At 45.4% G+C, this 21,241-nt stretch overlaps 1 protein-coding gene across 5 annotated transcripts in view; it reads right to left on the bottom strand.

Annotated features, from left to right (window-relative positions):
- SYBU (syntabulin) overlaps positions 1-8,222 on the bottom strand; it is a 42,455-nt gene extending 34,233 nt beyond the window's left edge. Inside the window, exons 1-2 of one of the 5 annotated variants that reach the window (XM_015856112.3) lie at positions 7,819-8,222; positions 7,038-7,239 (exon numbers count right to left, since the gene is read on the bottom strand). In XM_015856112.3, the coding sequence (XP_015711598.2) occupies positions 7,038-7,239; positions 7,819-7,845 (229 nt within the window). In that variant the 5' untranslated portion in view covers positions 7,846-8,222. The remainder of the gene's footprint in view (positions 1-7,037; positions 7,240-7,818) is intronic. The other 4 variants (XM_085537056.1, XM_085537057.1, XM_015856114.3 and 1 more) reach the window with 4 other exon arrangements.
- Positions 8,223-21,241: the final 13,019 nt, after the last annotated feature.

The following is a 21,241-nucleotide window of genomic DNA, read 5'->3' as shown; positions in this document are numbered from 1 at the left end:
CATTTTGGCTGCAGTGAGGCAGGCTAGCAGCTCACCACTCCCTTAGGGCATGCAGGAAGGTTACACAGACTCTTGTCCTTGAAATGTCTCAAGGCTAGGGCAGACAAAGCCATGGCTGATGTGATGTAATGTTGGCAATGGTCCTTCCTCAAAAAAGAGGCTGGACAAACTACATATTCAGTTTACTTCTCCTTGATTTTGTATATATTCCACAGCTGGGGACCATCATTTTTTTTCTCCCCAAATCCATCTTCCAAGCTATTTTTATGTTGTAGCTGCAAAAACTAATCCAGTAGGTAATATCAAAGACTACACATCTCCCATTCCTTTTCCCTGCTCCTACCACAAGCGTGCAGGCACCCTCAAACTTGTTCTTTACTAGCTTGCACTTGTCATGCCAAGAGCCTGACCGGGCACTGCTTACAATTCAGCACGCAAACTGCTCACTGCATTCAGCAAGAGGTGCCCTCTGCTCACTGACAGCATGGTGAAAGTGACAGGCTCACTCTCTGCAGAAGAGGGGAGAGGGCAGTCAAAGAAGATGGATTTATCCCTTCCTAAAGGTTAGGAATCATTCACCATGCAGTATTTCCCATAAACATGTCTCTCCAGATATCAGCTAATGACATCTGAATGACAATAGCTGTTACTCTAAAGCAACAAATTTTAATTGACTTTGGCAGCGAATGATGCCTTTGCTAGTCTTCATTATTTTTGAACACTTCATTAATAAGTAGGACTGATGTGAGTTCTGGGAAACCATCTGAAAAAGGGCTATATAATTGCAGTTTACTAGCTTTGTAATTAAATTTATAGCACGGCTAATGGCACTGCTATTAGAGAACAAAAACATAAAGGTCTACTAGCAAAATATCAATAAAAAGAGTGCTGTTACTAGGAGAACGCTGTGATCGGGAACAGCACACCCCGAGTTTTGATATCATGCCACAGAAAACATTTGGACAATGTGTTTAATGTAGTAAAGGACTGAAAATCTACCTGAAAAATAATTCAATAGTTTTTAAGGAACTTTTGCAGAACTCTCTGACCTATTCTGAGGCCAATTGTTGGCCTCAGGATGCTGCTGCTGTTTGACTACATCAACTGCAGCTAACAGTGCATTTCATACCCACATCATCTGACATATACATGCATACAGACGGTTTTCAGAGTGTGTTTAATTCCATTGTGCAGCAAGGGAAGAAGTGATAAACATTCTACCCAGTTTTGAAAGTACCATTTTCGTAAAGAAAACATATAAAACAGACCACAAATAAAATTCTACATGTTCATCAACTGATATAAATGTTGTATTACTTGTTTCCCATACTGCTCTATCTCCATGGTTGACAGCACACAGCTGTGAGCCTTGCAGCTTGAACATCACCTCCTAAGGTCGCACTGTTTACCTTCTAATGCTGCTTGGAAACCACACAGAGTCTATCAGTTATTGTAGTATGTGCATTTCTTTCCTTTTTTTCCCCTCAATTGTTCTATCTTAGACTGGCATTTAGTATCACCATAGAACCCACTGACTGCATTTACTGATATACACATCAAAACACTGATCCAAGATGCTAAGGGCAGATACCAACCTTTTAAATGTACAGTTATAATGTGAGAATTTCCTTTCAAGTAAAATGAATCCATTATTTATTTTATTTCAAAAGTAATCAAAAACTTATGATTAGATGATAGATGTTTCATTTCCTCTGCAAGCTGTGATGTTCTTCAATAGGCACGATGCTTTTCACCTCAACACAAAATTGCAGGAAGGCTACTTTAAAGCAAGAGGATTAGATTACATATTGGCTGTGAAAAAAAAACATACCATACAGCCTAGATTTTAGCCATCACAGTCATCACAGGACACAGCAGACTGTAACAAATGCTACTAGAAAGGGACCAGCACTAAGTGTTCTCAGGACAGAGTCCAAAATGTCCCAGAGACAATGGAAATGCTTCTGCTGACTTCAGTAGGATCTGGGTCAGGTTGTAAAGCGCTGACAGATACACAAAAAGGTAACAACCAACATCCAAAAGGTCAAATATTTTGGCTTCCAGATGTTGTTGTGTGGTACAGACACAAAAGAATAGTTAAGCAGTAAGAGGCAGTAAAGACTAAAGTTGAAAGGGATGCAGGGAAAGGCCAAACAAGGAGGAAAAGGCAGGTTGTGCTTCTTAGTACCTAGGCAGTTTTCTCACTCCCATGTTTGGAATGCATCTCAGCTGCACAGGAACAGAAATGGTGGATAACAGCATGAAGCAATAATAAATTATTGCATGCACGTTGGCCCAGAAGGAAATTCTCCAGGGAAACAGCACTGAGAAAAGGAAGCATGTCACCAGCATTGCCTTTATGCAGAGGCCATGAGTGTGCTTTTAGAAGTAGATTTTGTTTCAGTGTTTTTGGAAAATGAGTATCAGAGTGATTGCTAAACAGCCTTACAGAATGCTGCAATCACACCCTCTGGGGAACAGCTCTTCTTCAGAAGTCTGAAAAAATGGCAAAAGAGCTGTGCAAAAGTGCAGCTTCCAGCAGGAGGGCTGGAAAGAGGGGTGAGCTTTTAGAATCAGCCATTTGAACACTTTTAAGTGTACAATTCAGTAACTATGAGGGAAAAAAAAAAAAAAGAGCCAAGAAGGAACTATTGAAACAGAACATTTCTTCTTAAAACAACAAACAAGAAGAACGGAACAGCTCACTGTTTCCACAATAATATCTGCATATCTAAACTTACATACACAAGGAGTAATTGCCTACATACATATACACCAATAATAGGGTAATAATTTTAGTAGTTCATATTAATAACCTTGTTGACTTGTTAAAACACCACAAATTCATTTTCATCTTTTTTTTTGTCCTACTCATAAATACAAATTTAAGTACACACACTTCAGTGTTGGAACCTCCAGAACTGGCTGGTTTATGATAAAACCAGCTCCAATGCTGTAGCAAAGGTATGATTCATGATGGTGACAGCAGGTGCAGCATTTTGCCCAGTAACACAGGTTAACAGACCTCTACAAACTCCCCTCTCCTCCAACCTGTAGCTAGGGGTAGTACATACACACTGTATTAATAAGGCTGTTGAGAGCCCACACCGTTTTTTTGGCATATGCACAATGAATTCAGCCTCTTCATTCCCTGGCAGCTTGTCCAATTGGCACACAGTCTGGAAGCTCAAGTGGACCATGCATGGCAGCCACTGAGCAGGCAACCATGGGACAGAACTTCCTGCAGCTGCTATGTTACACCCCAGAAACTACAGTGCAGCCACATCACCAGATCACATTTATTGCATTACAGACTCGAGGAATCACTGGAACAGGCTGCCCAGGGGGGTGGTGAAGTCTCCTTCTCTGGAGATATTCAAGACCCTCCTGGACGCCTACCTGTGTGACATGGTGTAGGGAGCCTGCTTTGGCAGGAGGGTTGGACTCGATGATCTCTAGAGGTCCCTTCCAACCCCTACAATTCTGTGATTTTGTGAATGTGTTTTTAAAAGATCTTTATACCAGGAAAAGAAAAAAATAATCAATTTTTAAACATTCTGGGGGAGTGAACCACAATCACTCACATACAGAGATACTGCTGTATTTCAATGGCCTGCAGTACCGCACACTCTAGTTAAAGAGGGGATCTGTACACAAGACTATGAAAAGTGAAACATTTTGCTACTGGAATAAAACAGCTTGTCTGGTTCATAAGGTCTGCTGCTGAACTGATGGTTAAATGCACAAGTGCTTCTTGCAAAGCTGCTCTACCTGCAGAAACTTGGCCAGCTGGCTTCTGGATGAAGGCTGAGAAGAAGGCTGTCTATAAAAAGGCAGCATTACAGAACTCTCCCTCACAGTAAGAAATTCAAAATCTACACTATTCATAGACAGAAAATGGTGGAAAAAGAAGAGAAAAAAGAAAAGCAACGTCCTAATGAACTTTCTTTTAAAGCTAAGCAGACTATTATTGAGCTGGGCAATTCCAGGCTGCCTTCAATCCAACAACCAATTAGCAGGTATTAAAAGGATGTGTACACACAATAAAAGCATAACACCCCACCCCCAGTATCCTATTTCTTATAAGGCAAACACTGCAACTGCAATGGCCAGAAGGAGTCTCCTTCCTCCTGGGTGCAGTCCCTCAACCAGAGACCCATGAATGAATAGTATGTTTGTGGCGCAACACCCTGGCTGACAAGGAGGGGGTGCACAGCAGGTTCAATACCAGGAAATACTCAGGAGGGACACACTCCTGAGATGGGGAATGCTCAGCTGCAGGCCAGCCAGACGATGCTGCTGGTAGAGTGCTTTTTCATCACTTGACACACGAGTTCTGTGGCTGACATCCAAGCCGAAGGCGAGCAGAGGTTGAGGGTAGAGCGGTGCTGTCATATCAGATGACAAACAGCACCCCAGATATGCCAAGATGTTAAGGAAGGATTGTATGTGGTGAACACTGACACAAAGACTGAGCTTCCTTCACCATATTCAGAGCATCCACTTCAGTTTCGTACAAGGTATACTAAAAATACATTATATCAGGAATACTGAGGGAAAAATGATTGACAGTCCCACTGTGGCTCATGCAGTCTAACAAAGCGAAATGGACACAAAGCCAACTGCAGAAACTTGACCAACACAAACAGCTGAGCCTCTGATGCAGCCCTACAGGACAAGGAGAAGCTGGTCATGCAGATTTAAAGCTTACCTGAGCCAGAACTAACAACTTCTTCATAAGAAACTACGTGGAAGACAATGAAGCATCCTCTGCCAGTCTCAGCAGTACTTTTTGCTGTTGCCACCATACTCACATCATGACAGTTCCCAAAGGAACTTATCTTCCTGTCCTTCGCCTTCCTAAAGCATCTTCAATGGTATCCAAAAGACACTGCTGCTCTGAGTTAGAGAAAGAAATCCAAACCTTCACTTATGCATTGGGACCAATATAAGCACGCAAGGAAATGGACAATGCCAGAAAGGAATCAGACCCTCCAGGGGATTCTCTCTAGGGAATCAGACAGGAAATACATATTTACTCGGGCTGAGGAAAAAAAGTCTGATCTTCTGGTGGTAAAAGGAAATATACCCATTCTAATCAGTTGGTGTCAATAATAAGGAAAGAAAGGTAGATACCAACTTTTCAGGAGGTTCAAAAGGAAAGGAACTGTACAATCCCTATTGCTTATTGAGAAACTTTAGAGCTTAACGATAACTAAAGAACTTACAAAGAAGACATTTATCCAAATGCTCATGAGCTTTACATACTGCCATCACACTATCATTCATCACACCCTCCATCTGCCTTCCTTTTCTGCTTCAAGTGCATCGCCACTAATGTTAAATTCACCTTCTGCATGTCATCCCCCAGTGAAGATGGAGGGGCTGGCTGGAGGCCCTGCTGCTGCTGGGGATGTTCAGCCTACATTGGGTGTGTGGCAATACAGGACTCTCAGTGAAAGGCAGCAAAGGGGCTTCAGAGAATGAGGAAATCGAGTAAGCCAAGCTAAACCAAGGCAGCATTCAGAAAAGGAAAGATGAATAGAAGAAATAAAAGTATTTCCAGTTGAGCTCAAGAGGAAGTTTAAGACAGCAGCATAACACTACTCGGTGCCTCTGAGAACACTGCCTGACTCCTACAGCAAGAACAGAGCTGCTATGGGGAGTCATGGAACAGCTGATACAACGTGGTGGGACAGCTTTGGCAGCACCACGTTGAGTAGACGTGAAGAACGGGATGCAAAACCAAAAGAAAAAAGAAAACAAGAAAAAAAAAAAAACAACCCTTTATGAGAGATCATAACAAAATTAATGCACCTGGAGAAAGCTTCAAATAATTTTACTTCTTGGTTGCTTACGAGGGAGCAGGCAAACCCCAACAGGTAAGATGGAGGGATGCAATGGTGTGGGAAGAATGCTTCAGCGCTCCTCGAGCCAAGCAGTTGTTTGTTTAATGACCTGCATTGTTTCGCAAACAATAACCAACAGATCACTGCCCAGCACGGATTGCAAAAGCTATTCAGGCTGAGAGGGAAATACTGGAATCGGGCAAAGATATTGTGTTCCTCATCGAGGGATATTCACTGTTTGTGTACGCCGCTAAAGTACTGATTCTTGAGAGAAACAGCAAATAAGTGGAGAATATGATAAATGTGACTATTTCTGATTGGGCTCAGTAAGTCATATCCTTAATGTAAAAAGAAAAGGAAAGTTGAGGAACTTGCTCCGAAATGGAATATTACAAAACATTCATTGCAAGTCAGAGTTTTAGTGTGATAGACAATGTTTCCAAAATAGCGGCTATTAAATACAAACTTTGAGTCACTGAATTATCTTTAAAACCACCACATGCATATGGTGCCAAGGGCTCCATGATCTGACCCTCACAGCCACTGCCCATGTGCATAATTTCCTACGGGATGAAGCATTCCGCTGAGCTGGGGGATTACTCACAGCTACTGAACATCCCAGTGACTCACTGCTGATGGGGACTTAGTGCTGAACTCCACAAATGTCAAACGTTCAGCAGTACGCAGTCCCTGACACACACTGGGTCTGGAAAGCAGACCCAGCAGTCTGTGTTCTGCAGTGATTCCCTCTGCTCCATGACCCAATGCCCAGCTCAGGGCAGGCTGGGCGCTGCCTGGGGACAGAGTGAGCCCTCCAACACCCAAAGGTAACTTCCATGGTACAGGAACACTCCATGTGCACGCTGAGCTCCAACTCATGCATGGAGATCTATGTCACAAAGGCAAATCTGACCCACACCTTCGGCAGCTACCGCCCCACCTTGCAGGCTCTGGCTCATGGGCTTTCCACAGTTCCTCATGCTAACGCTGTGGGCTTAGAGGAAAATCTTTCTCTTTAAGGAACTATTCCATAGCAATCAAACTAACAGCTTCTCAGCAGCGGAGAGCTAAGCCCTCGGAACTCGAAATGGAAACATCTGGTGTCACTTATGGACACGTAGAATAGCAGATCTGACTGCAGTGGGAACCGGGGGCTGCGCTGCTGTAGGGCCGGGGCCCGGCAGGTACCTGAGCAGAAGCTGTTGCTGCTGATGGTCCTGGCGGAGCCCCCAGAGGAGCTCGGCGGGTTGAACTCCCGGCTCTCCTCCTCTGAAAAGGGCGACTCGGAGGCGGGCGACACCTTGCGCTGCTGCGGCGGCTGCGGCCGGAGGACGAGGCGCGGGATGCGGCTGCGGGACACCTCCTTCTCCGGGTGCGCCTTCTGCTCCTCCTCGGGAAGGAAGGAAGGAAGGAAGGAAGCCCCCCCAGCCGTCAGCCGCCCGCTCCCGCCCGCCGCCCCTCGGACGCGCCCTCCGCCGCCCGCGGAGGCGGGCAGGAGGCGGCCTCCGCCCCCCGGAGGGGCGCGGGCTCAGCCCGGCTCGGCCCCGCCGCCCGCGGCCGCCGCGCAGCGGGAGAACGGAGAGGAGGCGTTTGCGGCGCGGGGCGCCACGAAGCGGCGGCGGCTCCTGCGGGCTCAGCCCGAGTCCCCGCCCGCCCCCTGCGGTACTACGGCACCCGCCTCACCCCGGGGCCGCCGCCCCGCAGCCCCGCAGCCCCGCTCCATCCCCAGTCCGCAGCCCCGCTCCAATCCCAGTCCGCAGCCTCGCTCCATCCCCAGTCCGCAGCCTCGATCTAACCCCAGTCCGCAGCCTCGCTCCAATCCCAATCCCAGTCCCGCAGCCCCGCTCTCCCGTCAGCCCGAATTTCCCCGAGCCCGCAGCTCCCAGCCCCGCAGCCCTCCTCTCTCCCGCAGCCCACCGGTCTCCTGCCGCCCGTACGCCGCCGCATCCCTCTCCCGCCCGGCTCTCACCTTGCCGCTTTCCCGCAGGGGCCCCATGGTGCTCAGTCACGGCGCAGCCCGGCTCGGGCACCTGGCATGGGCGAGAGGGACGCGCTCAGCGGCTGCTGCTGCGGCGACCGCTGCGCTGCGGGTGGCGGAGCCCGGCCCGGCCCCGCCGCTCCCCGCCCCGACACGTGGTGCCGCTGCCGCCGCCGCCGCCCGCCCCGGGGCGCTGAGCGCGGGGATCCGCTGCGGCTCCGGGCCGGGTCTGGCGCTGCGCTGAGCTGCAGGTGCACGACGGGGCCGCCCCGAGCAGCCGCCGCCCGCTGAAGCCTGCGGGGATTGTAGCGCGTTGAACGCGAGCAGCCCCGGCGCTGACTTTATTTGCAGTTTTATGGATTTCACGCTGAGGCGCTGGAGCTGAGACGTAACGGAGGCAGATGTTGTAAGGACGGGCGTGATGAATGCTGGGCTGTATAAATAGCGCAGCGTGGCAGAGGTTTTGTGCCGCTTGTTATTCAGTGACAGCTTTTTTACGGAACGTGTAGCTATGCAAAAGCCGACTTTACCCTCAGACAATACGTTGCATAGTATATTTAATGACTGTATTGACAGGCTGAGGGAGTTGGGTTTGTTCAGCCTAGAGAAGAGAAGGTTGCGGGGTGACCTCATTGCAGCCTTTCAATACCTGAAGGGAACTTACTCCCAGGAGGGGAGTAAACTCTTCGAAAGGTGGTACCTCCACACTCCTTGGAGGTGTTCCAGACCAGGTTGGACGGGGCCCTGGGCAACCTGATCTAGTAAATGTGTATGTTTGGTGGCCCTGCCAGGCAGGGGGGTTGGAACTACATGATCCTTGAGGTCCCTTCCAACCTGGGTCATTCTGTGATTCTGTGTCTCACCTTTCATTGGGACAAGTTGGGGCTGACCCTACACCAGCCAACATGTTTGTGCTGACCCCATCTGCCTGCTGCCCAGAAAGGCATCAGTGGCCAAAAGCCACGGGTGTGTTAGCAGGACTGCTGGTGAAGAGAGCCCTTGTCCACAAAAATAGAGGTTAACTCAGCACGGAGTTCCTGTGGGGCTCCACCCTTACAGTGCCTGGTGACCTGCAGGAGCTCTGCTCTCAGAAAGGTATCTTAGGGCAGGGATGTCCTTCACTCCTTCACAGAGATGTCTGCTGTGTGTAAAGGACCCCAGTCTCTTGCGAGCTTGTGATTGCTGTTTGAGCGTGAATGTTAAATGCTGCCCCAAAAAGAATTAGGAGCAAAAGTGTGTTTTCTGTGCAGCACTGAGCACATACTGTTGGCAGTAGGAAAAGTGACGTGTGTTTGTCTTGTCCTCAAAGAGGAAGGTGTGATGGTTGTCACACCAACTGTTGGACATACAGAGTTAGAATTGCTAATTGATTAACATGGTGCTAGGATTAGATTAGCACTTACAGAGAGCTTGATGCTGTGCTCTGCCAAAAAATGATACCGTCCTCCCTGGGCAGTGTCAGGGCATCTGTAATTCACAGTGAGGTGCTTCTATTTTCAGAAGTGCTTAAATCCCTGCAGTAATATTGTGTGCTTATAAAATGTCTTCTAAGCAGTGGGATATACCTTCCTGAGGCACAGAACAGGAGCTGTATTCCGGACCTTCCCCTAATATTCCAGGAGTGTTTCCATGGAGAATAGAAAACTGCAAATCACATCTTTTAATCCCCTACATTTGCTGTTCTGTTCAGTAGAAAGCAGGGCACCTGGGCACGTGGCTCCTGCTGCCGCACGTGGCACGTGGAGGAGCGCTGCTGGGCCTGCGGTGGGAGCTGAGAGGCTGTGCAGCATTGCCATAGTAACTCCTCTACAGCTGACGGTGATGGTTCGATTGCTGAAGCCTGCTTTATTTTCATCTATTTGGAGCTCAGATTTTTTTCCTCGCTGAGAGGGATGTGAGAAGTGAAGTCCCTGAGCAGCCTCAGAAGGCAAAATGGGATATGACTCCCTTTGATCTCCTCTCCTTTTTGCATAGAGATTTCAGGCCCTCTCATTAATCATAGAATGGTCATTAGCGTTCAAGCACATTTATTTTTCCTTAACAGTCTGTGTACATATAATAAATACAGAGGAACTTGTTCACTGTTCAGCTTATTAAAATACTATTTCCGTGCAGTAGTTAATTATCAGGACTGGGAGGTACACATACTAGAAGAGACTGTAGGGCATCACTCTCAGTCTCCTCTTTGATGTACTTCCAGTCCTGCAATCTTACCTGAGCTGATTTGCTCAGATAATTTGCTGATTTTTCTGATTTACTTGCAATTCTGACTCAAACTGTTTGCTGTTAAAAGGAAAAAAATGTTATAAATTCCTACCGGCCTCAGAAAACCCACAGAACAACATGTCAGTGTACTCCTCCTGAGCAGCACCATCCCCAGAGGAGGCTGTGTCTGGCTGCAAGCTCAGCAAAGTACCCGCACTGGAGGAGTTGCCAGGGAAGGTTAGGCACCAAGCCAGAGCTCCTGGTCAGGCCTTCTGCTTTCCTACTAGGGGATCATGGCCTGGGGCAGTCTTTTTCCAGGGGTCACTGTCCATGGAGTGTTCAATAAAGGGTAGTAGTTGTGGCACTGAGGGATATTGCTTAGTGGACATGGTGTGATGGATTGATGGTTGAACTAGATGATCTCAGCAGTCTTTCCAATGCTCATAATTCTATGATTCTGTGATGTTTTTGTAAGATTATTTGTCCCAGCTGGTGGTGCATTGACTCTGGTCATCTGCAGATGCTGGCTTCCTGTCTGACTTCTTGCAGTGTGATGTTTTTGCTTTTGGCATTTCAGAATAACAGCAGCAAAGAAAGTCTGTCCAGGAAGGGTCTTCTCTGCTCAGAACTGGGCACTGCAGAAGTTCTGAGAATTGTGTGGAGCTCTGCAGTGTGTGCTTCCCATCTACCAGCACAAGGGGTTTATCTATGCTGTCTGCAGAGACCAGGGCTCATCAAAGACCGTCCCTGTGGCACAGCCTTGCACTCTGCCACTCCAAACCCATCGATTTCCCTTCTTCTGAGGCTTTCTTGCTCCAGATGCGTGAGGCATCTAGCTCACAGGCTCTTGTCCTGGTGGGGGACTTCAACCATCCGGACATCTGTTGGGAAAACCACACGGCGAGCTGCAAGAGCTCCAGAAGGCTCTTGGAATCCATTGATGATAGCTTTCTGGTTCAGGTATTGGACAGACCGACCAGAGGTCAAGCGTTGCTGGACCTGCTGCTCACCAACGCTGAGGAGATCATCAAAGGCGTCAAGGTTGGAGGATGCCTGGGCTCCAGCGATCATGCCCTGGTTGAGTTTGTGATCTCAAGCGATGTGGGCCTGGCAAAGAGCAGGACCAGGATGCTGAACTTTAGAAGAGCTGACTTCAAGCTTCTCAATGGAATGCTGGCCAAGATCCCCTGGCGCGCTGCCCTCAAAGATAAGGATGTTGAGGAGAGCTGGCTACTGTTCAAGGATGCCCTCCTGGCAGCACAAGAGGTCTCCATTCCCCTGATTAAGAAAGTGGGCAGGAGAGGTAGAAAACCGGCATGGCTCAGCAAGGACCTGCTAAGAGAACTGAGGGTGAAGAAAGGGGTGTACAAGCTCTGGAAACAAGGCTGTGTCACCCGGGAAGAATACAGGGATGCCGTCCGAACTTGTAGACGTGGGATCAGGAAAGCCAAGGCGCAGGCAGAACTGAACTTGGCGAGGGACGTGAAAAACAATAAGAAAACTTTCTACAGGTACATTGGCCAGAAGAGACAGGCCAAAATGGGCGTACCTACTCTGGTAAATTTAAAAGGAGAAATGGCTTCAACAGATGAAGAGAAAGCTGAGGTGCTGAATGAGTTCTTCACCTCGGTCTTCACTGGTGGCCAGGATTCTAGTCTTTTTCACGTCCCTAAGTCTTGCACCCCCATACCTCTATGTGGGGACCAAGGAGGTAAATCCCTCCCCACTGTAAGGGTAGAGCAAGTCCGAGAGTGCCTCCTTAGACTGAATGAGTATAAGTCTATGGGGCCAGATGGCGTGCATCCCAGGGTCCTGAAGGAGCTGGCTGAGGTGGTTGCTGAGCCGCTCTCCATCATATTTGAGAAGTCGTGGCTGTCAGGTGAGGTCCCGGATGATTGGAGGAAGGGTCACGTCACTCCCATTTACAAGAAGGGGAGCAGGGAGGACCCGGGGAACTACAGGCCGGTGAGTCTCACCTCCGTGCCTGGGAAGATTATGGAACAGATCCTCCTGGACAACATGCTTGATCACATAAAGAACGAGCATGTGATCCGAGACAGCCAGCATGGCTTCACCAGGGGAAGGTCATGCTTAACTAATCTTGTGGCCTTCTATGATGGAGTGACGGCGTTGGTGGACGAAGGGAAGGTGACCGATGTCATTTACCTGGACCTGAGCAAGGCCTTTGACATGGTCCCCCATCACATCCTCATCTCCAAATTGGAGGGAGGTGGATTTGATGGGTGGACAACTAGATGGATAAGCAATTGGTTGAAAGGCCGCAGACAGAGGGTGGTGGTCAATGGCTCTATGTCCAGGTGGAGGCCGGTAACGAGCGGTGTCCCTCAAGGGTCTGTCTTGGGACCGGTGCTCTTTAACATCTTTATTAATGACATCGATGAGGGAATGGAGTGCACCCTCAGCAAGTTTGCTGATGACACCAAGCTGAGTGGTGCAGTCGATACGGTGGAGGGAACGGATGCCATTCAGAGGGACCTTGACAGGCTGGAAAGCTGGGCTCGGGTGAACCTAATGAGGTTCAACACGGCAAAGTGCAAGGTTTTGCACTTGGGCCGGAAGAACCCCAGGCACCTGTACAGCCTGGGAGGAGTTGTCCTTGAGAGCAGCTCGGTAGAAAAAGACCTAGGGGTCCTGATAGATGAAAAACTTAACATGAGCCAGCAGTGCGCTCTGGCAGCCCGGAAAGCAAATGGGATCCTGGGCTCCATCAGAAGCGTGGTGGTCAGCAGGGATAGGGAGGTGATCGTCCCTCTCTACTCTGCTCTTGTGAGGCCCCATCTGGAGTACTGTGTCCAGGTGTGGAGCCCTCAGTACAAAAAAGATATAGAGATTTTGGAAAGGGTCCAGAGGAGGGCCACAAAGATGATCAGGGGGCTGGAGCACCTCCCCTATGAGGACAGGCTGAGGGAGTTGGGTTTGTTCAGCTTGACAATAGCAGGACACGGGGAAATGGTTTTAAGTTGAAGGAGGGAAGATTTAGGTTGGATGTTAGGGGAAAGTTCTTTACTAGAAGAGTGGTTAGGCCCTGGAACAGGCTGCCCAGTGAGGTTGTGGATGCCCCGTCCTTGGAGGTGTTCAAGGCCAGGTTGGACGGGGCCCTGGGCAACCTCATCTAGTAAAGGTGTATGTTTGGTGGCCCTGCTGGGCAGGGGGGTTGGAGCTACATGATCCTTGAGGTCCCTTCCAACCCGGGTAATTCTGTGATTCTGTGATTCTCTGTGCAGAAGCTCAGCTTCGTCAGGAAGGTTTCCACTCTTCATTTATTTTACTTTTGGCCAGCCTTACATGGGAAAGGAGAAGGCAGACCTTGTAGGGAAACAGAGGCTGTTTTCTCCCCAGGTGGCTGAAGGAATGGGCCATTTTATGCTGTGGTTATTTGGCAGCGTTTTGTGTTCTTGCACAGTTTGGCTTAATGGGAAGTGTTATGCTCCTGCCATCAGATTATTGTCTGGTGGAAGCTGGTTCCAGACCTGGCCTGCTTATTGCTCAATGGAAGAGACCACTTAGATCATCTAGTCCATCTTGTTTTGTTGCCAAGTTACTTTGCATCACAGAATTTCAAAGTTTTCATGCCTAGTGGCCTGTGGGCCTGCTGTCCCCTTGTCATGGACACAGATAGATCTAGAAGAAACTCTGTGACACCTAGATTTATTTAAACACATTCCAGCAGGCTGCATTTTTCCTTTGAGTTTGCTCTGGCCTTTTGGTCAAAAATATGCAAGCAATAGCTCATACTGCTTCAGGACCAGATTTTGTTCTTGAATCACATCTCCCTCTGAGGTCAAGGGAAACAGTGAGCAGGGCAGAGGGCAGATCCTGAACAATTCCATTAATGCTGTCAGAGAGCTGATAGTGCTCTGTCCGTGACCTACAGAGCATCTCTATTTTACTAGCTGAGGCCTGTGGTGCTTTGGCCTTTTTCCCCCACCGGAAAGATGAGAATGATGCTGAAATTAGGTTTTCCAAGTTTGGAAACGGGCAAATGTTGGGAAGAGTGTGAAAGCATACCAACCCAGGGAAAAAATGAATTCACAGCAGACTGTGAATAGTAAAGATAATTGACTTGGTGATCTTAATAAAATGTTTACTTTCTAACCAGGCTTTTAGTCTGTGAGTGAGAAACACAATGAAAGTGTTGCTAAGCGTGCAGGATTGTTCATTTGCTGTCATGTGTGTCAGTGTGTCAGTAGGGGTTAGGATAGATAGAAACAGTGAGGAAATTCTTCAGCCCTGGCTGTGGTTAAAGGCAGGAATGCCCGAGGATGGAAGGCTGAGCTGAAGAAGGGGAGTGATCTTGCCTGTGCAAGTAAAGATCTCTGCTGGAACAGGGTGCTTGTTTCCAGTGGGGAAAAGTTCAAAGGAGATGTGATTTTCTGCAAAACATTTATTTAATCTGACTTCTGATAAGGACTGGGTGATCTGTTTGCACCAGGCAGATTGGTGTCAGTATTACTCAGTGTTACACAAGCCAGGAAGCAACTGCACACCCTCAGATGTTTGTGTAGCAGCCCGTGTACCTGGCAATGACTTGAGCTGACTTGTATGACTTCAGGCATCTGAAGTTACTGTGTGAAATTCTGCATTATGCAGGGGCAGTCGTGGCCAGCATCAGGCCTGTGTGTTGCACTGAGAACAGAGGTAAGAGGAGGGCCATCTGCGAGAAGAAGCCGTGCTCAGGGGCTGGCTGGGCTGAACTGCTTTCCCCAGGGGCTCTCAGAGCTCTGCCAAATTCACAACTCATCTCTGCATCCAAACAGCTTGGGAAGTATGGGCTGAGATGCAGTTCGGATCTGCTGTTGAAATATAGCATAAACATCATAAAAACAAAACAGAAAACCTAGAAACCAGCGTTTCAGGAATTTTTCTAATTCACACAGCAGGACATGCCTTTTGATAACCTCTATGAAGATGCATCTTGATCTAGTGTCAAGGTCTAGGAGCAGCCTTGTTACAACAGCTGAGCTGAGTTATCTGCACTTCCTACACTATATGGCTTTTTCTTATGATTTAAACTCTCTACAGAACTGCAGTGGAAACTGTGATGAGGCAGTGGTGAGGTCCTGAAAAAGGTGATGGGGTGCAGCTATTTCAGTTAGATGAGCCCTGGTATAAGCAACAACCCCAACTGTTTGTGGGCTTGGTGCAATGCTGTTAAAATGCAAGTTCTCAAAGAAGACTGATTGTTCTGAGATGACCATGTATGTTGTGATTCCTATCTACTTTCAGAAGCTATTTTGCTTTGCAACAAGTGTTCTGCACTGTGCTATCTTGGCTCAGTGGCTATCAGCCAACCATCACTGAAACTAACAGATACAAGTATGGTGGATCAGACAGAGGTGTTTTTAATATGAAATCAGAATAAGTGAGAAAGTAAGCAGTGGTAGTATTAATTATTTCTGAATGCTGCATCTCCTGGAGTTGTTGAGAAAATCAATTCAGTGTCCCATTTTCACAGAATAGTGGAACCATGGAATGATTGAAGTTGGAAGGCACCACTTGGGATCATCTAGTCCTCCCAGCTGCCCAGCTTCAAGCACAGTCTCCTAAAGCATATTGCCCAGGATCATGTCCGGACAGGTTTTGAATATCTCCAGGGAAAGAGTCTCCACAACCTCTCTGAGCAACCTCAATACTTGATGCATCTTTACAGAGTGTGTTGCATTTGTAATGTGGAGTGGATAGAAAAAACATTTGGTTGGAAATTTGGCCTGAATCATCACTTGGAACAGTTGATGTTTTTAGTTCTGTCTGTAGACAGGTATCTCTTGATGAATACAGAACTTGTGAGTGTTTTTTACCCCAAAATAGGTCTGAGAAGTGTCTGCTTGTTCACCTTGCACACCTATTTGTGTCTCTCTGTTCTGATAAGGAGATTTATTTCTGAGCTACTTCATTCTGTTCTTATCCTGTGAGTAGAGGGGAGTCTGATTTCAAATGCTCTTCAGTGTGGGAAAGACAAAGAATGCAGTGATGCTTGTGTATCAGAAATGTTTCCAGGAAGTGAGGTGCACTTTTGCAGAGAAAAGTCTGTAAGTGAGCATGAAATTGGTTGATGGCATTCAATACATTTAAGAGGATAAACTCTCACTGACCTGGAATCTAATGCGGTTATTATGAGCTCTCTGCTTTGAATCAAACCATTGATACATGCTTCTGGCAAAATGTAGTGATTGGAGCTAGAACAAATTTAATCAATTTATCAGAATGCTTGCACAGTACCAAAAGGCAAAATGAGAGACTGTCATGAAAAAGAGATGGTGTCTGGAAGTTCCCCATAGGCTCCTCTGTGTGAGCCTAAAAGAGCTGTGCGTGCTGTAGCCAAGAGACATGATGTAGGAGGAACTATCAGTGCTAGTCCCTGCAGGGCAGCCAGTAAGGCAATGGGGAAAAGGCTATTGGGACACAGATGTTATCCAAGATGCTGCTGGCCAAAATAATGTGATTTCTCATGCCCTCTGTGTGAAGCACAAATCCATCTGAAGTGCCTCTGAAATAAGGAAATGCAACAAAAATGGTATAGAGGTATCAATGTCAGTGCCTGTTCAACTTAAGGGAATGGCTGAAACTGTGTTAGCTGAGCATTATAATTTGAGCTTGAAGTAGCTGAATTGAATTTTAACCGCATTTCACAGGTAACACTGCCATGGAAAGGTCAAAACTGAGGCTTTTTGTCTTGATAGTGTACTTCTAAATGGCAAAAACATAAACAATACTCTAAATGGTAAGAACCTTATGAAAACTTTTATCTTAATTATCACATTAAGTAGTAGATTAGCCCTCATGGGATTGCTCTAAGAATAAAATTAGGGAAATGCAAGAGTTTGTTCAGTACTGAGGTCATGTTAAAACAAGTAAAAATGTATGGATGGTTATTCCCATATGCATTTACTCATGAAACCAAAGAGGAATTCAAGCACCAAAAAGGAAACAGAAATGTGATGAGCTTTTTTTATTTATTTATCTGATGAATATATATTTTATATCTTTTTGTATCTTGATGTTATACCTCTGAGCCTGACCTCAGTTCTGTCGAGCTCACAATATAATGTATAAAAGCCAAAGATCACACTGTAATTAATCTGCCTTTTTCCTTTCTGTTGTAATTGATGCTCTTACCCAGCAATGGCCTCCTCAAAGGCATTCCCAAGGCAGGTTTAGAGTCAGAGCTTTTGCCTGTGAGCAGGGATAAGGCCTTTGGGTCTGTTTTGTTTTTTTTCCCCCTCTATCTATTGCATTGTGATCTTGAACAGAGATGTGAAATGCTTGTCCAATATAAACAGCCATAGTATTAATAATAGTAAATGATTAAGCTTAATGCCTACTACATCATAAAGATTGTTGTGATACCAGTTTGTGCATAAACTCTTTACACAGTCAAACAGATTGCTGTAGCCCTTGGCAGCTTTTACATTACTGGAGTAGAGATGTTGGAGAAGTGTATTTGTGGCTCAGGTGTGTGGTTCCTGAGGGATTCATTTCTGTTCAACAATATCCCCAACGTGAATGCATTGGGTTGTTACCATTCTCACATTTCCCTTCAGTGAGATAATTGTGCTATCTCTGACACTTCAAAGTCAAATGCCACTTTTTAATTTAGGCATCTGCTTTCACACAGTGGTAAACAGCAATGACACTGCTTTGATACGAAGGCTTAGAAAGTTTCAGAGAATCTGAGTAAATATCTGAAGGGCAGAAATACAGTGCTCCACTTTTAAAGAAAGATGTGTGTTTGTAGAGCTGTGATTCTTTCTGGGGCTTGAAAACGTCAAGAAGAGATTTTGCATTTATCTGATCACTTTATTATATGAGTTTGCGATTGTATTTGCATTTTATCTAAAAACAGACAAGATAAACAAGAAGATACCAAGTCCTCTTTGTTTCCACTATCTGGAAAAATAAGCTGAACTGTAAGGCTGTAACAAGCTGGCACAGAAAGGGTCTGTAGAAGGGAAGGGGACAGAGTGGAAGCCTGTTGAAGCTGATTTAATGTCCTGTTCCCTGCAGGAGCTCCCATGGGGACAGGAGCAAGTCCCTGTCAGGTTTCAGTGCTCCTGGGCACATCTGGCACAGTTGGCTTCCAGCATCTCCAGCTTCAGGGCAGGTACACAACCAACTTCATTTTAGGGAAGACTAATGGATCAGGACATGTAATTCTCCAATATGATTCAGTCCTGGGGTCTTCCTGTATCCATAAAGACCAGAAGAGCTGCAAAGTTCACTTCCTACCAGGAAGTGTTTCTGCCCTTCACTTCCTACCAGGAAGGGTTTCTGCCCTTCACTTCCTACCAGGCTTAACTTTGGACATAATCTATGGAGGAATTCTTATAGATAGTAACGATAACTTACGTAAGTACAACCCTTGTGCACCCACTGGTGATATGAATATCAGAAATTCCAAATTCTCCTTTGTAAAAACATCCATTGTTAAAAATGACCTATTTGGTTTCCTGATTTTCTTGTACTTTGCAGTGTCCATCTGGGCCCCAAATAACCATTGAGCCTTCTTACTGCTTTGAGGCAGGCAGTGCAAAATCAGCTTGTTAGTTTTGAAGCTGTTCATTTTTCTTTTGCAAATATAATAATGTATAGATTCTTTTTTTCTTATTCCTCATGCCTCTCAATCATTGTCATTTACTTGGATGTATTTAATATAGCTATTATTTTATAAATCAATGTGAGAGACTGTTCTTACCGCTTAATGCTTGAATTGAGAGCTTATAGCAGCAAAAAAACACCTACTCAGCTCACTGGATGCATTAGTCTTGTCTCTTCAAGGAATACAGATTTAATCTGTGTCAGTGCAACAGCCTATAAATATACGAGCCTGTCACAAGAAAGATTGCCATCAGTTGTACCAACAGTTATGCGCTGGTGGCTTTGAAAGGTCCGGCCTCAATCCTGTATTGAAATTATGTCACTACTGGTAGATGACTTTGAAAAAATCTGCATAAACAATACTCAAGTAACAGCCAGTGTTATTTTTTATGGTATCAGTAGAGTTAAAAGAAACATACTTTGAGCCTTGACTCAAGAGAGAACTTGCGACAGAATGAAATATAGCCTGCTCAAGCCTACTGTAAGCAAATACCGCAAGCTGTGCCAAACCATTATACTAGTTTCACTGTAAAAGTAACACCAAGAAGAGAGGACTTACATCTTCCTATCGTTATTGTTTTAAATGGTGCACCTATGGTTAAGGCTCACGGTCATCTAGCTAAAAAATCCCACACTCAATTTATACAAATACTCAATAACTAGAGAAGTCTTAGGGACTTATTTTATAAAGAAAATGGATCTGAATATCAGATCTGCTTCCTAATCCTATTTTGCAATGTTTAGAAACCCTGCTGTTATTTCAGAATTTAATTTTCATGATGATTTAAATTCTGTTTGGCTCCTCTGGGCTGGTATAAGATGCTGACTCATTTTTTTTACATTTTATTTAGAAAAGCTATGGTGTAATGCATCTGCTATTCGCAGCAAAGGAGCAAACTTGGGATTAATGTTTACTTCAGTCCTAGTATAACTTTTATAACTCTGTAAATAGATTTCTGTGGACATCTATGAACTGATGAGATTGTATCTACTTGAAACATCAGCTGTGGGATACATGTGTCAAATACAGCAGCTTCTGATGTTCTCTTGCCAAAAGGAACTAAGTTTTGTATGCTTGTCTAAGAAAAACAAGGCTGACATCTGATCTGGGATCACATATTCTTGGCTTAGGGCCCCTGGTGCAATTTCTCATCAGATATTCCAGGGCTCTTTCAAACATTCATTTTCTGTAACCTGACCTCCACCTCCCGCGAGAAACTCCTTTCTCTCCACTACAGCAGATGAAACTGGTTGTAGCTGGAGAGCGCAGAGCCTGATAACGTGGGGCGTTTTATCTTTGCACACTGTCAGAACACTCTACCAACAGTTTTGGTTTCAGAGATGAGTTAAACTTTTTTTTTTTTTAAACAACTCTCCATTTCTGCCAACTGTGAATCTTTGTGAATATTCAGTTTCAGCAGTGCTTCAACAACAGTACAAATATCTCAAGGGTTTTATATTGAAATTCTCCAAAAGTTTGTATTTTAGTTTATTTTTAGCGCCAAATGTTGTATATTGGAATGTGTCTTTTCATTGTACCTCGCTAAAATTGTTTTGCAGTTTGTCACCAGTCAAAAATATCCACACAGCACTAACCATACAGTCTAGTCCCACCAAAAGTTACAGGATTTGGGTCACTTTCTGCATCACATAGCAAAATAATTACATTCACTTTCAGGGCTCTCTTTATCTACTCTAGTGTACTGTAGAATTTCTCACTGTTGTGGCGCAGAGTAAATCAGGAGTAAACATCTAAAGGATATAAGATGAAGATCCAGTTCTGAAAATGGATCAAGTATTGTCATTATTTGTGAAAATTCCAGTGCAAACTTCAAGCTTGTAGTCCTACCTTATCAATAGTCTTTCATTATTATCCAACTGATCCTACTATCAAGCTGTAAGAGATAAGTAGAAAGCACTCTTTACATGTTCTGACTATTATTATTTTATTTCATTTGCTTTCAAAAGGTAGCCTAAATCATAGTTTCTCCCATGACCTCAGCCGGCCTTGAAAATGGCGTTATATTTTATGGGTGCTTTGGCACAACCTATAAAATGATCTAAGTTTTTTTATGACTTCACTGAAATGTGCATTTTTAACGGTGCTTCTATTAGCTGGCTTCCTGTGTCTTAGGAGGCACTGTGCAGTGATGACATAGTTCTTGAAGTGAGCAGGCATTTCTTTCCTGTTTTCAAGGTTAACACTGACGCAATCTCCCACAAATAAATTTTATCAAAGGACACAATAAATTACAAGAAGTCACTGACAAGTGCGTTTCATGATGCAACTTCATTTGGATGGAAGAATGTTAAAATATGGACCAACTATAAGAACCAGAACTATGGGAACTGGTGTATGGAAATGACCAATTAGCTTGACTGCTAATTTCTTCATCTGGTTATATGTGATGGTCCAAATTCCTGTACGTTATTCACGTTTTTTTTTCTAACATGAACAATACCCTTCAGTATTGAAGCAGAATTTCATCTTCTCTCTATTTCCAAGCCTAAGAAACATTAGTTTAGGAATCTAAGGTTGTTTTTAACCTAAGATAAGAACACTGGGGATTTGAGAAGCAATTAGTGCTTTGTA

This window comes from Coturnix japonica, chromosome 2 (assembly GCF_054131305.1).
Source record: "Coturnix japonica strain WE chromosome 2, WE-NBRP24, whole genome shotgun sequence".
Taxonomy (NCBI): domain Eukaryota; kingdom Metazoa; phylum Chordata; class Aves; order Galliformes; family Phasianidae; genus Coturnix; species Coturnix japonica.
The sequence above is the reverse complement of the archived record's forward strand: the minus strand, read 5'-3'. Positions and strand labels throughout refer to the sequence as shown.